The following is a 14,693-nucleotide window of genomic DNA, read 5'->3' as shown; positions in this document are numbered from 1 at the left end:
AGACTTTACAAGGATGCTTTACATGGAAAGCAAATAAAAGCAAATAAATTCCAACATGATTCTAGCCCTATACATGTAAACTATAATCTGTCAAATAATATATGCTAATTGTATAAAATAATAAATGGAGAAATAAGGAAACAATTGTGGGCTAAAATAAGGAAAGAAGGGTGGGCTAAATTAAGGAAAGAAGTGTGGATAGCTTGTGGGCTAAAATAAGGAAAGATGTGGACAGCAAGTGTGGGCTAAAATAAGGAAGGAAGTGTGGACAACTTTTGGGCTAAAATAAGGAAAGAAGGGACAGCAAAGCTGTCCTTTGACAATAGATGTCCTTGAAAGGCTGTTGCACATGTATTCTAGGACTTTTCCACGTGCTCGCTTTGTGGTGGGTGGCAGGGTGAAAATTCATTTTTGGGAAGATTTATAGTGGGGAAATCAACCATTGTGTTCAAAATTTTTAGGTTTTTATAGAGTTATCACAGTGAAAAATCTCACCATATTTACCATCCTTGGTAACTCCTTTTCACTTTTCTTGGAACCTTAACTTCCATCTCAATCTCATCAATTTGGAATTCAAGAACCTTGAAAGACTCATGTCCTCACTTGCTCTTGTGAAATAATATTCATCCTCCATAAATACAAGAGCATTTTTTTTTATAGCAAAAACATTTTTTTTTTGCCTTGTCCAATTTATCAAATCCAATTTCATTTTTTCCAACCAAATTTTAATGGAACTCAAAAGCCCCTTCTAAAGTCAAGGCCTTTGCTTAGTTAATGGCACATAAAAAGGTAAACACTAATGACATGCTACAGTTGAGAAGACCTTACAAATTCCTTGGGAAGTGGAAAATCAGTTGACCATCTCTTTCTATGGTACTTGTTAATATTGAGGCTTTGACACAAGTTATTCAATCTAGCTAAGATGGATTGGGTTCTATCTAAGTGTATATGTGATATGATTACCATTTAATTTAGAGGTTTATGGAGTTCCATCAGAGGCAAGACTCTTTGGAAAATCACTTGTCTCAAAGTGCCGCATTGGATTGTGTGGTAAAAGAGAAATGCTAGAATCATTGATGAAAATTAGAGAATGGAAGAGATGATGTGGGTTCTTGATGGGGGAAAGCCTTTTAAAGTTTATTCAAGGAAGAAAGGGAAGACCTAAGTAAACTTTAAGTAGGATTAATATTAATTAGAATTGAATTGGGATTGGTATTTGTTGGAGTCTAATTAGGATTAGCTAGTTGAGTTATAATATAATTAGAATTTGAGTCATGATAGGTTATTAGAATCCTAGTAGACTTTGGATGTTATAATTAGAATTAGAATCATAATAGGTTATTAGAGTCCTAGTAGACTTTGGATTTCTTAGAGAAGCCTATAAATAGACTAATCAATGTAAATCAAAGGGATGAATTGATATGAATAATATTATATTTTTTTTCATTGTAAGGTTGCAACCCTCAATGGTGAGATTCCATTGATTTTCTTTTAGGTGAGACTCCTAGAAGGCCTTAGTGAGATTTTAAGGTTTTCCATATTTTCTTCATTGTTTCTATTTATAAAAAAAAAAAATATATTTTCTTCATTGTTTCTTCTTTCTCTCTATTTCTTATCTTATAATTTTCTCTACCATAAAATTTATTCCTTGTTCCTCTCCTTACACCCTAAAAAATAAAACCCTAGTCCACCTACCCTTGAGTGTAGGCAACCATCTTAGGGTTGTCCTACATCAGATCTACTTCACTTTTATTCCTCCTTGTGGGCTTCTTGTACAGAAGCCTGTACAACAATTCCATTTAATGTTATTTAATTCATTTGGCATTCAATTTATAAATCAAATTGGCTATATAACCATGAGAGGAGTTGAGTCCAGTTTTGAGGGGATGCTATCTTTGTTTATTCTTAAGTAGACTTAACCTTTGTGTAGAGTTTTCCTTGTATGGTGGAGGAGTTTAGTTTTACTTTGATTAGTTTTTTGTGTTTTGTCGGGAGAAAACCCTCATCCTTCTCATGTAATTTTTTTTTCATAATTAATACATCTTTTGTTTCTAATAAAAAAAAAGATAATGTAAAATGAAATTTAAGAAATTTACGGAAGCTTAAAATCTTGTTTCCTTATTTGTTTTCATTTTCCAACTTTATTATACTTCATATTCTATTTTAACTTGGGAAAAAGAAAACTGTTTTTCATACTGAGGACGCATACCAATAGAAAAATATTATTTTGCCATTACTTCAGCATTGATCCTAAACTTTAAAACGTCTTTCAAATTGGAAACTTGAAAGACTTTTTGGTAGATAGGCGTTAGAGGGCTGATTGCATTTTCTCAACAAAGAGTTGAGGTGTCTATTAGGGATTTCAAGGTGTTGCGTCAAGGTCATAAAAATATGACATAGGTTTTGGCATGGTAAACTCCTTGGGAAAAGGTAGTTCCTAAGTCCAAGTAAATATGTGTTCTTCCTTTTCAAAATTAGTGAATTTGTTTTGCGGTGGACTAGACTCTCGGTTTTATATTTACAAAGGTTTCAACTAGAATTGTATAGGTGGTTTTCATATATATATATATATATATATTGTGTCTTGATTATTGTGATTAATTCTTCTATACTCTTGATTATAAATTTTGAACAAATTGAGCTTAATAATATCTTATAAAGTTAAATTTATGAGTAAGTAAAATTTCATGTTCTTAGATTCTTTTGAAATTGAATTAATAATTGGAAGCTTAAGGAATTAGGAAATTGAAATTGGACCATAAAAGTCGAACTAATGCATCCCATTCTATAGTTTCAGGAATCTAAAATTCACTTTCATATAGGAAAAAAGAAGGTTTGAAGGGCAGAAATTAGAAAAAAGGGAGTTAAGAGGATAGTGGGGTCTTCTTCAATGAGTAGTGTTAAGTTGAATTTTGGTGGGTGCTCTTTGGGTAACCTAGGACAGCTAGGAAATGGAGGAATGATCACTGATAATCATGGAACATTAGTTGAAGGCTTGAAACATTCTCTAAAAATGTTGGAGTAGGTCTAGTCATTGAGGCAAAGGTGTTATCCTTGTTAAAGGGCCTAAAGTTTGCTAAAACTGAGGCTTTATCGAACCTTCTAGTGGAGGGGGATTCTATGATAGTCCTATATTGGATAAATAAGGAGAGAAGCTCGTGGAGGTTAGATGGATGGCTACACCAAATTTTTTATATTGCTTTAGAGTTAGGATGCTCCTTATGGATTCCTTGGCCAGCTAAATCATGAGGTAGATATGTTAGTAAAATGGGGAGCCAATTGATCTATTTTGTAGGAGATTTTCTATCCTCTTAAGTATTTGAGTTCATGGTTGTAACCTTCACTTGTGCTTTTGTATCAATATCTAGAGTAGATAATTTTTGTTGCTTTTAATTAAGAGTTATTTAATGATTATCCTTGGGGGGAGGATTTCTCATCCTTATTTGTTTTAATCTGATGGTTATAACATGTTTGTTTTTTATGGAAAAAGAAGAAAAAGAAGGCAGTGGGGCAAAATTTACATTTTTTATGATGGTTTGATTGTTTTAGGAAAAATGTATGGAACATGGAGGCATACAAAAATGCTAAGAAAAGGGAAAGAAAAAGTTGTGTTATCATGTTAAACAGATGTGCACGGATAGTGAAGGATCATGTCAAGTGCATTAATGGTGAAGGACAGAGGTGCATAGTGAAGGATGGGGATAAGTTAACTTGGAAAATAATTTCGTAGATTTAAGTTAAGGAGAAACATGACAAATGACAACTTAATGATTTAAAAACCAGTTAACCTAATAAATTATTTAAAGGAAAAAAGGTTCTAGAGAAGATAGAGATAGGAGAATTTACAGCATCAAAAGCTTGGAAGGGGGTAGGGGGTAGGGTGCTATCTAATCAAAATCACAATAATAGTTGTGGTACCAAAGTTACCTGTGTATGTAACTTTGATAGAAAGTGACTAAGTTATGATTGATACATGAAATAAGGGTATTAGAAAATTTGTTTGACTTTATGGCAGGAAGCTAAACTATGGAAGGTACTTTATTTGGTAATCTATAAAAGGTTAGAAAGAAGCACTTATATATGATATTTCTTATGTATTCTATAAACAGGATATGTACTACCTTGGAAAAGCATGTGACTGGATTCGGAGGTTGGCGTTGTGGAGAGTTTTAGAAAAGAAAAAGATATTAATTAGATACATTGTTGTGAATTATGATCAAGGACAAATTTTATAAGTGGAAACCAGTGGGAGAACATTTTGAGGAGAGAAGTGGATTGCCAATCACAAATGGTGTCAAGAGTCAACATTGAGCATTTATCCTTTTGCTTTAGTCATGGTTGAACTTATTATGCATCTTTCAAGAACAGGTCCAATGATGTATTTTTGTTTACGAGGGATGTAGTTTAGTTACTGAAGTGAGAGTAAGGTTTCATTCTAAATGATGGGTAGATGCTTTGGAAACTAACACTTCTAGATTATGGTACGGAGGTGTGGAAAGTGGTCCTTTTGTGTTTGTTTTGGACCATTTGGTAGCAGCACAGTTGTAAAACTTTTGAAGGCCTAGAACACATGTTCAATCTCTAATGGAGTGTTTTGTTATCTTTAGACTAGCAAGTTTTTGGGCATTGATTTTTTATCCTTGTTATGCTTCTTATGTATAGAGTAGTCTTTTATCCTTAATTGTATATAGTAGTCTTTTTTCCTTGGTCTTTTGTCTTTTGCCTTGTGATGCCTTCATATGCTTCTTATGTACTTAGTTTGCACCCCGATTTTGTTGAGCTCTTTCAGTGAAATCTCTTTGCCTAAATGTAATAAAAATCTTTCCATTTAAAACAATCACAACTTTAGATCAATTCAATGTGTACCTAGGAGCAATCCAATTTTTAAAAACTACTTGGATCAGTACAAACCCTATTATGGATTGATATAGATTTTAAACCATTCAAGATGGATCCACAAACAACCTAGAACTGATGTACATTTTCTTATAAAAGGATAATATAGAGACATCAAAAACATGATTTTTTTTCCCAAAAAAAAAAAAAAAAAATGAAAATATGCAACTTTCCAAAAGTTTATTTTATAACTTTAGTGCATAGAAATCTTTGTAAAATGTTTTAGTCACCTTAACTCTGAAAATATTGTGATAAAGATGTCTAAGACCACCTTTTTCTAAAATCTCAGCATGGGATAAAGAAAATCTCTCATCTTCCTAAGTTGATAAAAGTTGGATTGGATGGTGAGCTCAAAATTGAAGTGGGATGGAATTGCCAATTGTTGCATTGCCAATTTTCCTAAAAGCTTAAGTTGTTAGAATTTGGGCCCATAATGTATATCATACTCCAACGCACTCCCCTCACATGCAGCCCCATACTTGCATGTGCACTAGAGGTCTTAATATGATATAAAAGTTTTGGTTTACTAGAGGTCTTGAATTTAAGCCTCTATGTTCTTTTATTTCCCCCATTTGTTTATTCAATTTGTTTGGTGCTTCAATGTTTACCTTTCATCTATGGGCTATAGTCACACATCAGAAAGGCTGTTAGCCTAGTTTACATTGTTGGGTCATCACCTAATAACTTGAGTTTTTAGGTCAAATTGGTAGCTTAACAATATTCAGTCCTGTGTGCAGAGTGTTTTGCAAAGCGTCTTATTCTATGTTCAAGCACTATCGAGCTAGTGGACATTCTTTCTTCACTTTCTCATCTCTTTAGGGTTATGGTGGGCTAATTTCAACAAGTATTAGAACATTCCATGGCGATGTGTGTTACATTTGATAATTAATGCCGTTAATGGTTTGGTTAAAAATTATAGGGCACAGTGATATGATAGGAAGCAATGCTTGCAATCATCTAGCTCATTAAGCTAGAAGGGAACTCTAGAACTTTTTAAGACAAGCAGAAATCTCTGTGAGTGCTTTGGGATTCCATACACTCTCATTTCATTGTAGCTATCGGTCATGCAGAATTTTTAGGGTATTCTATTAGTTTCATTATGTTAGGTTGGTGAGATATTTAAGGGTAGTACGAGTGAGGAAATGACTTGGCTGAATGGAAATCTCCTCACCTATGTTATTTTAAGCTTCAGTTTCATGCAAGTTCTTTGGGAAGTTTAGGGCAAATGAGATAGGTGGAGTCTTTAGAGACCATGTAAGAGCTTATACTAAACAAGTTGGCTATGGCTTAGCCACTAAACCATAGCTTTATTTGGGCAGTAAGGATCTTTTGGTGGAGGAATATTTGTTCTTTGTACTAACTTGGATTTCTTAACCCACAAGATGGGATGCTTGAATTCACAAAATTATTGATCTTTCTAGAGGTTTGGGCTGTTCTTTCACTTGCATTATTAGAGCAGGTAACTAGGTTGTAGACGATTGGCCAAGTGTGGAGCTTTGGTGAAAGAGATTTTTGTTGGTAGTGGGTTCTTCTTAAAATCCCTCTGTGTTCCTTCTTCGTCCTTTTAGGGTCCCCCTTCCTCTTTTTTAATTGGATTGAAAAATACCTTTTCTTTCCATAATACCTTTTTTCATTGTCATGAAGATTTTCTCTTATTAACAAAAACAAGACAAGAGGAAGACAATTCTTAATAAATTAGTATTCGCAATTTGTGAGGGTCATTCTAGCTATATAACAAAAAATACATGGTTTTTGTTAGTAAACATGGTAACATATGATGTAATGGAGGATGTGACCTTAGACAGTGAGCCAAATTGCATGGATTCTCAATAAGTAGCAAAAAGTTCAAGAATGAATTTAGTTACAAAAAGTAGTGCAGTACAGAAATAGAAATATTTTTTGTTATCATGGAAATACCTAGAGGATTTTGGAATTTCACCGATGATTGAGATTATGTGTGAATAATTGTTGGGTTGTATGGATTCCATATGATTTATGAAGAAGGGTGGTATGGAATTGAGAAATGAGGATGGTGTTCAAATGTCTTTCATATTTGCAACTTCCTTCTCTGTTCTATTAATGTGTGTGTGTGTTTTTTAGTTTGAACTAAAAAAGAGAGACAAAGAAACCATTCTATCTTCTTGTATGTTTTTTTTTTTTTTGTTTGAACCAATGAAGAGACATGAAGAAACTCTGGGCACGTATGTGCATGTGCATGTGTGTGTGGAGGAAGGGAAGGAGGTAAAGTCCACAAGAGTGCCTTCTCTTAATAATTTGTATCTTCTTCTCCATTCTGTTAATGTTTTTAGGTAGGGAGGGAAGTGAAGTCTACAAAGCATATCTTCTATACAATACTTTGCATCTTCTTCTCTATTTTGGTAATGTTTGTAGGGATGGAGATGAAGTCCAGAACATGTACCTTCTACTACTGCTTCGCATCTTCTTCTCTATTCTGTTGTTGTTATTATTATTATTATTATTTATTTGGAAAAAAAGAGACATGAAAGGCCTAAATGGAAACTGTTCTTGAAAATGATTTTCCATACTAAAAATAGTTTTTTAAGAATTTCTTATAAAAACAGGGTGTTTTCTGTTGTTTTTTGTACAGTGTTTTAAGAAATAATTGGAAATATGGAGAATACCTTCAGAACTGTTGCATTGTATATAAGTGTATAATACCTTCATGGAGAATATGCTGAGAAAACTCTTTTTCATATTTGACTTCCCAAATAGAATTTTGTTCCTTAAAACAATTGAGAATTGTTTTTAAGAATCGTTCTCAAAAACTTATTTTTGAGAACTATTTTTGAAAATATTGCCAAACAGACCCAGAGAAACCATTCTCTTCTGTCAATATTTCTAGTTTCCAACCATTCTTCCTAAAGTATTTTTCAATAATCATAGCCAACATTAATGGGACAGAGATCTAATTAACAGAGAGAGAGAGAGAGAGAAGAGGAAGAAACAAACATTAACAGCATAGTGAAGCAGTATTCAAAGATGCAAAGCTTGACTATCTGGATAAGTTAAAACTATTATGGAAAGACATGACTGGTCATTGGCATCTTATCACATGACAACATTGGCATGCAAGGTTGGGTTGGAAAAATTGCTCTTCCATAATCATTCATAGTATATATGAGTTATTTGTTTAAATTAAAACTATTAAAGGAAAGATATGACTTGTTATTGCCATTGTATCACATGGCAAGATTGGCATGCGAATTTGGGTTGAAATAAACTGCTCATTCACGATGATATATATATATATATATATATATGGTTATTTGTTTGTGAGCATACACTGATATAATGTTTTTGTAAAGGTCATTCACCAGAATCAGATTCCATTAAGTTGGAAGTTCAATTGGATGAGGTTGAAGCATCCAGCAATGTTGGTGATCTTGAATCGTCAGTGTTGGATGAGATTTTGTCTGTGGAATCAGGATCAAAGCCAGGATTGGATGGAACTAGTGATGATGGTGGACGACAGAAGAAAGAGGTACAATCTACAGAGTTGCCAATTACAGCAACTTTCTCATAGTTGAATGATATCATTGTCATTGTTTTACAGTCTGGCTCTCCTACTGCTTCAATATAGTGCTTATGGTTAATGACCGTATTTATCTACAGGCCTGGGCTGTCAGTGGAGGTAATGAAGGGATTGCTGATCACTTTCATGAACTTGTCCCTGACATGGCGCTTGATTTTCCTTTTGAATTGGATACATTCCAAAAGGAGGTATTCATTGGTGCAAGTTTATTTTACTAGGTAGTCAAAATAGTAGACAGTCTTAAAGTTTGATTAGGAGATAGCAAGGGTTTGCATGGAAATACCAAAGCAGATATCTGTAACTTTTTATATCAATAACAATTTGGAAAAATAATTGCAAGTAGTAGGAAAGCATGAAAATTCATAATGAAACTTTGTTAAGTTAACTTTGGACATTCATCCTTCAATTGTTTTTTTTTTTTTTTTTTTTTTTTTTCATTTTTTCATTTTTCTAGATGCAAGAATTATAAGCATGTGTTAGGGCTTGGGTATCAGAAGTATATACAAAGGCATATGTATATGCACACGCACATACACGTAGTTCCAATTGATGCTATATTAAGTAGTTTAAACTTCTAAATATCATGAAATTTTCAAAGCACAACCTAGTTACACATTAAAGCATAAGAAAATAAAAATACCCAATGAAGTTTCAGAAAGGTTCATATATCTCTAAGTAGAGAATGATCAGAAAAGGGATATTGACCAAGGAGAGGTCTCAATCCCTGTGGAGAAGTGTCAAGAGATGTCTTAACTTCTTGATGCTGAGGGAGAACTTTGCAGACCTTCTCAAGCAGATGGTGCACTGAATGACAAATCCGTTCAGTATCACTTATTGTTAAGCCTTCCAAACAGCTTTACAATTCACTTATTCATTTACATGAAATTAACCAGGCTGTTGAGGCTGGCTCAAGCATAAAAGAGTTGAGTAAGTGTGGAGGATTCTAGGTTCAACTCCATGTGACAGAAAAATAAATAAATAAATAAATAAACAAAAATGAAAAAAAATTGCAAGACAATCTATTATTTTATTTTCAGTGTTTTTTTTTTTTTCTAATTTTGACTTACCTTTTTGTTTTTATTAGAAATACACTAAATCTTTTCTATAATTACATAGACCAAGAAGGACAAGACATCCTTCCACTATATAAATCTGATCAAAACAAGAGAAGAAACTCCTTAAAGAGAAGCCATACAAGCTGGACAACTGAGGATGATTACAGAAATTTTGATGTACTTGAGAAGCTTAAGCAGTCCACTCACTCTATATTTAGCATATTTATCATCCTGTATAAAATAATTCTTAAATGGTGAATCAGAATTTGTACCAGCAGTTATTTTGTCTGTGCAACAGATAGGATGGTAGTTGGAGATTTTGTTTTGTTCTTCTTTAGAAGTATGTTCTGCTTGTACCATTGCTGTTTGAAAACTTAAGGTGCTTTAAATCTTTGCTCAACTTTGTGATAACAGTAGTACACAAGTTAATTTTTTGATAGGCACTTACTATTAATATTTTTTGATAAAGCCATAATTTCTAACTCAATATGGTTTCATCCATGGACGTTTTTAATGCCAGCTTTTTCTTTGTGATAATACATGGGCTATAATTATCTTGCAAGAGAAACTATGGTAATTCTGTTTTGTGCAGCTGAACTGAGCCTTTTTGGTGACAATTACAGGCTATCTATTATCTTGAAAAGGGGGATTCTGTTTTTGTGGCTGCTCATACATCAGCTGGCAAGACAGTTGTTGCAGAATATGCATTTGCTTTGGCCTCGAAGGTATGACCATTTGATTCCTCAAATTTTGGTTATTTTATATTAATAGAGTAGTTGAATCTAGGACATGGAATAGGACCTAGGTTGGACCTCCTCCTTTTATGTCAGACTCCTCTCAAATGTCATTGTTTGCACGTCCAAGGCTTTAGTGTTTTTCTATCAATCATTTTGTATTCAAATCTTTTTTATGGATCTTTGTGTCTTGCAGCACTGCACTAGAGCTGTCTATACTGCTCCAATTAAAACTATCAGCAACCAAAAATATCGAGATTTCTGTGGAAAGTTTGATGTTGGCCTTCTCACTGGGGATGTTAGCTTGAGACCTGAGGCTTCCTGTCTCATCATGACCACTGAAATTTTAAGGTCAATGCTCTACAAGGGTGCTGATATAATACGTGACATTGAATGGGTAAAGGGGCTGTTTCTTTATCATATTTTATTGAACAGTAAATTTTCCCTCTTTCTCTCTCTCTCCATACACGCGCACACATTAGGTTCTGTCATTACTTCTGTTTTCCCAATTTCCTATGTTTTATCATGAGTTCCTGAGATTTGTCTTTTGCTGTGCATGAGGAAATAGGTTATATTTGATGAAGTGCACTATGTCAATGATGTTGAAAGAGGTGTCGTTTGGGAAGAAGTTATTATCATGCTTCCAAGACATATTAATATTGTTCTCCTCTCAGCAACGGTATCCACTTCTCAGTATCTATATTCTGACTTAAACTGTATTTGGAATAATGTGCTTTGATGACAATTAATGATCCTAAGTGGTGAAGATGTCCTTTGCATTTTTATACCATTGTCTGTCAGTTCATATTGCATGATGATAAACATTTAAAATTTACTTTTATTTATTTATTTATTTATTTTTTGATTGGTAAATAGAGCTCGTATTAGAAGCGCCTAGAAACGGTGAAAACAGTACACACGAAGTATACAAATAGGACGTGCAATAAACTAGGCAAAGAAGACAAAAAACCTTTCCCCTAATTGGACATATAACCATTCTATAAAGTCAATCATAAATAAAGTATGATCCTCTATAAACACCTTAGCCCAATTTACAAGAGTAAATAAAAAGGAATGCTTTAAAGCTTGGTTCGGCTATTCAATATCATTGAACGCTCTTTTATTTCTTTCCTTCCATAAGGTCCACATTAAGCATAAAGGAGCAGTTCTCCAAGCCTTCTCCCTCCTCTTACCCACAAAAACACCATGCCAACCAAGCAAATTCCTTTTAATCAAATAATGCAAAACCCATTTCACACCAAAAAGGGAGAAAATCAAACTCTAAAGCATTGTAGCATTTTTACAAAACAAGATTAAATGATCACTAGTTTCCTCTTTCTCTTTACACAAGTAGCACCTATTTGGCATATTCCATCCCCTCTTTTTGAGTTGATTGATGGTCGAAATTTTGTTCCAAGACGATTCCTAAGCAAAAAAGCTCACCCTCATAGGAGCCCAAGACCTCCAAATAATACCCCAAGGAAAAGGATCACTATAGGCCCTCGTGAAGAAGCGGTAGAGGGATCTAACAGAGAAAATGCCATCCCTACTTTCTTTCCAACTCCAAACATCCTCCACTTCTCTTCTCACTACCAAAGGATGCAGTTTTTGAAACAAGCCCTCCACCCCTTCCAATTCCCAATCATTAAAATGCCTTGAAGTGAGGATTCCAACTACCCGACTCCCCACTCCCTTCCCAAGCACTTGACACCTACTCATCTTTGTTAACCGCCAATTGGTATAGTTAGGGAAAGCTTTTTTCAACGTTTGGTCTTCACACCACAAGTCCTTCCAAAACTTAACCTTTCTCCCATTCCCAATAATAAAGCGAGATCTTCAACAAATACCTTCCCATTCTTTTCTAATGACTTTCCACACCCCCACACTGTAGCCTCCCCTTTCTACTCTCGAACACCACCCTCCTTCATCTAACCCAAATTTGTTGATGATGACTTGGAGGAGAAGGTATTCATTCATTTATTTTATTTTGGAGGAGGAGGTTGCATCAAAGAAATAACAAGATACAAAGAAGGATGAATCATTCTATGTACTATGCTAAACGAAAAATAAGATGGAAAATTGCAATAATGGCATCGCTAGCTAGGAAGCGAACAAGGGATCATAGAGGACATCGATAGAATGTCTCAAGAAGGCATAAAGCCCCATGCTTGGCTAAATTTTCAACTATTTGATCAGGCAATCTAAGAATCCATGTGAAATAGCAGCTTGTTACTCTTGGCATGTCAATAAATTTTTCTTTCTATTATCTGCAATAAGATTTGGCAAACTCCCAAAGCTATCTTGAGTTCTAAAATTCCTTTGTTTGCTTTCTGTAAGTTCTTAAAAAGGCTGTTCAAATTTACATTACTTTTTTGTTGTAACTTTAATGGTTGGAATGGAAGAGTCTCCTAATGTTAATCCGAGTAACAAGTGAAGTAGCTTCCATTACCTACCCCTATAAAAGTAGAAGTATAAGAGGCGGAAGTTGCGAAAACAATGTTTTCCATATTTGTTAAAAGACCATGATACATGGTATGATACAAGGATATGATGCATTTTTATGTAAAATACTATGTCACTATTAGGAATCTTATCTTAAATGTATCTTGCTTGGTGTATTAGTAAAAGTTTTCTTTTTATTATCTGCATTAAGATTTGGCAAACTCCCAAAGCTATCTTGAGTTCTAAAATTCCTTTGTTTGCTTTCTGTAAGTTCTTAAAGAGGCTATTTGAATTTACATTGTTTTTTTTATTGTAACTTTATGGTTGGTGTTGAAATAATGCCAAAGTTAGGACTTTAATTTAGGAATAAAAAAAGGAGAGATCATTTAGGATATTTCCTTATGATTTAGTTTCCTAATTTTAGGAGAGAATTAAGCTAGATTGATTCTTTCTTATTCAGTCATTTGTGTATATATATGTGTATGGTGTGTACCGATTATTTATCAATAAAGGAGTTCAGAAATTCTTCATGGTATCAGAGCCAGTTTTCTGAAACCCTAATCCCTTCTGGCCACCTCTTATTCAGGCCATCACTCATTCCGGCCAAATCTCTCTGGCCATATCTCAATCCGATCATCTCTCTCTCTCATTCCGGTCATCAGTCCCTGTTCTCAGAGCCAAAGGAGAAAACGCTTTTCGATCAGTCGAATCGTCGTCAGAAAACACTCATCGCCGGCAAAATTTTCCGGCGAACTTTCCGGCGACGGTTTTTTCTACACCGCAAGGAGCGCCTAGAGGAGATCTCCAATTTGTCCCAAAGCACCGGAACCAGAAACCCATCCACGCGCCGCCCACGCGCGTTTTTCCGTCCGGCGACTGCATCTCACGCGCCGGCGCGTGAGGGCACGTGAGCCACTTTCCGGCGACGCGCTTCCTCCTCCAGGCTCGCCTGACGCCGACCAGCCACCCTTCCTTCCTGTTTGTGCAATCCAAGCCCTGCACGTGCCTCTTTTGGGGTTCTTTTGCTTCCGCGGGCCCTCTGATCAGATTTTCCGGCGTCCTCCGGCTATTTTTTCTCAACTCCAGTCCCTGCACGTGCCTTGGGAAGTGTTCTTCTACCTTTCCGGTCCATGACAAAATACGGAATGGCATCATCACAAGTATCCAGCGTCACGTCACCAGAATCAGGGGGCAGATCTGAAATTCCAAACCTTGGTGGCAATGATTCCTCTCCTATTCTCATCACAGGACACAAATTAAATGGCCATAACTATTTATAGTGGTCACAATCTGTGTTGCTGTTCATTTGCGGTAAAGGAAAGGATGAGTACCTCACTGGAGAAGCAGTCATGCCAGAAACTACAGAACCGGGTTTCAGGAAGTGGAAGATTGAAAACAGCATGATCATGTCATGGCTTATCAATTCCATGAACAATGACATAGGCGAAAATTTCTTGCTGTTTGGGACTGCAAAGGACATATGGGATGCAACCAAAGAAACTTACTCAAGTTCTGAAAATACTTCAGAACTGTTTCAGGTTGAATCAGCTCTACATGACTTCCGCCAAGGAGAGCAGTCAGTTACTCAGTATTACAACACACTCACAAGGTATTGGCAGCAACTTGACTTATTTGAGACTCACTCATGGAAATGTTCGGATGATGCAGCAACATACAGGCAAATTGTGGAACAAAAGAGACTGTTCAAGTTCTTCCTAGGACTAAACAGGGAATTGGATGATGTTAGAGGCCGAATCATGGGCATTAAACCCCTGCCAAGTCTCAGGGAGGCTTTTTCAGAGGTTAGGCGTGAAGAAAGTAGAAAGAAAGTGATGATGGGATCAAAAGAGCAACCTGCCCCAACATTGGATGCCTCTGCCCTTGCTGCTCGGTCATTTAATAGTAGTGGTGGAGATCGTCAGAAACGGGATAGGCCTTGGTGTGATTATTGTAAGAAACCAGGCCATTATAAGGAGACTTGCTGGAAGCTTCATGGCAAACCGGCTGATTGGA

At 35.3% G+C, this 14,693-nt stretch overlaps 1 protein-coding gene across 1 annotated transcript in view; it reads left to right on the top strand.

Moving 5' to 3' along the window:
* LOC100253599 (DExH-box ATP-dependent RNA helicase DExH11) overlaps window positions 1–14,693 on the top strand; it is a 78,354-nt gene that overhangs the window by 16,592 nt on the left and 47,069 nt on the right. Inside the window, exons 6-10 of the mRNA XM_010652644.3 lie at window positions 8,223–8,398; window positions 8,530–8,637; window positions 10,128–10,229; window positions 10,435–10,635; window positions 10,807–10,917. Coding sequence (XP_010650946.1) covers window positions 8,223–8,398; window positions 8,530–8,637; window positions 10,128–10,229; window positions 10,435–10,635; window positions 10,807–10,917 — 698 coding nt within the window. The remainder of the gene's footprint in view (window positions 1–8,222; window positions 8,399–8,529; window positions 8,638–10,127; window positions 10,230–10,434; window positions 10,636–10,806; window positions 10,918–14,693) is intronic.

Source organism: Vitis vinifera, chromosome 6, assembly GCF_030704535.1.
Source record: "Vitis vinifera cultivar Pinot Noir 40024 chromosome 6, ASM3070453v1".
Classification (NCBI taxonomy): Eukaryota; Viridiplantae; Streptophyta; class Magnoliopsida; order Vitales; family Vitaceae; genus Vitis; species Vitis vinifera.
The sequence above is the reverse complement of the archived record's forward strand: the minus strand, read 5'-3'. Positions and strand labels throughout refer to the sequence as shown.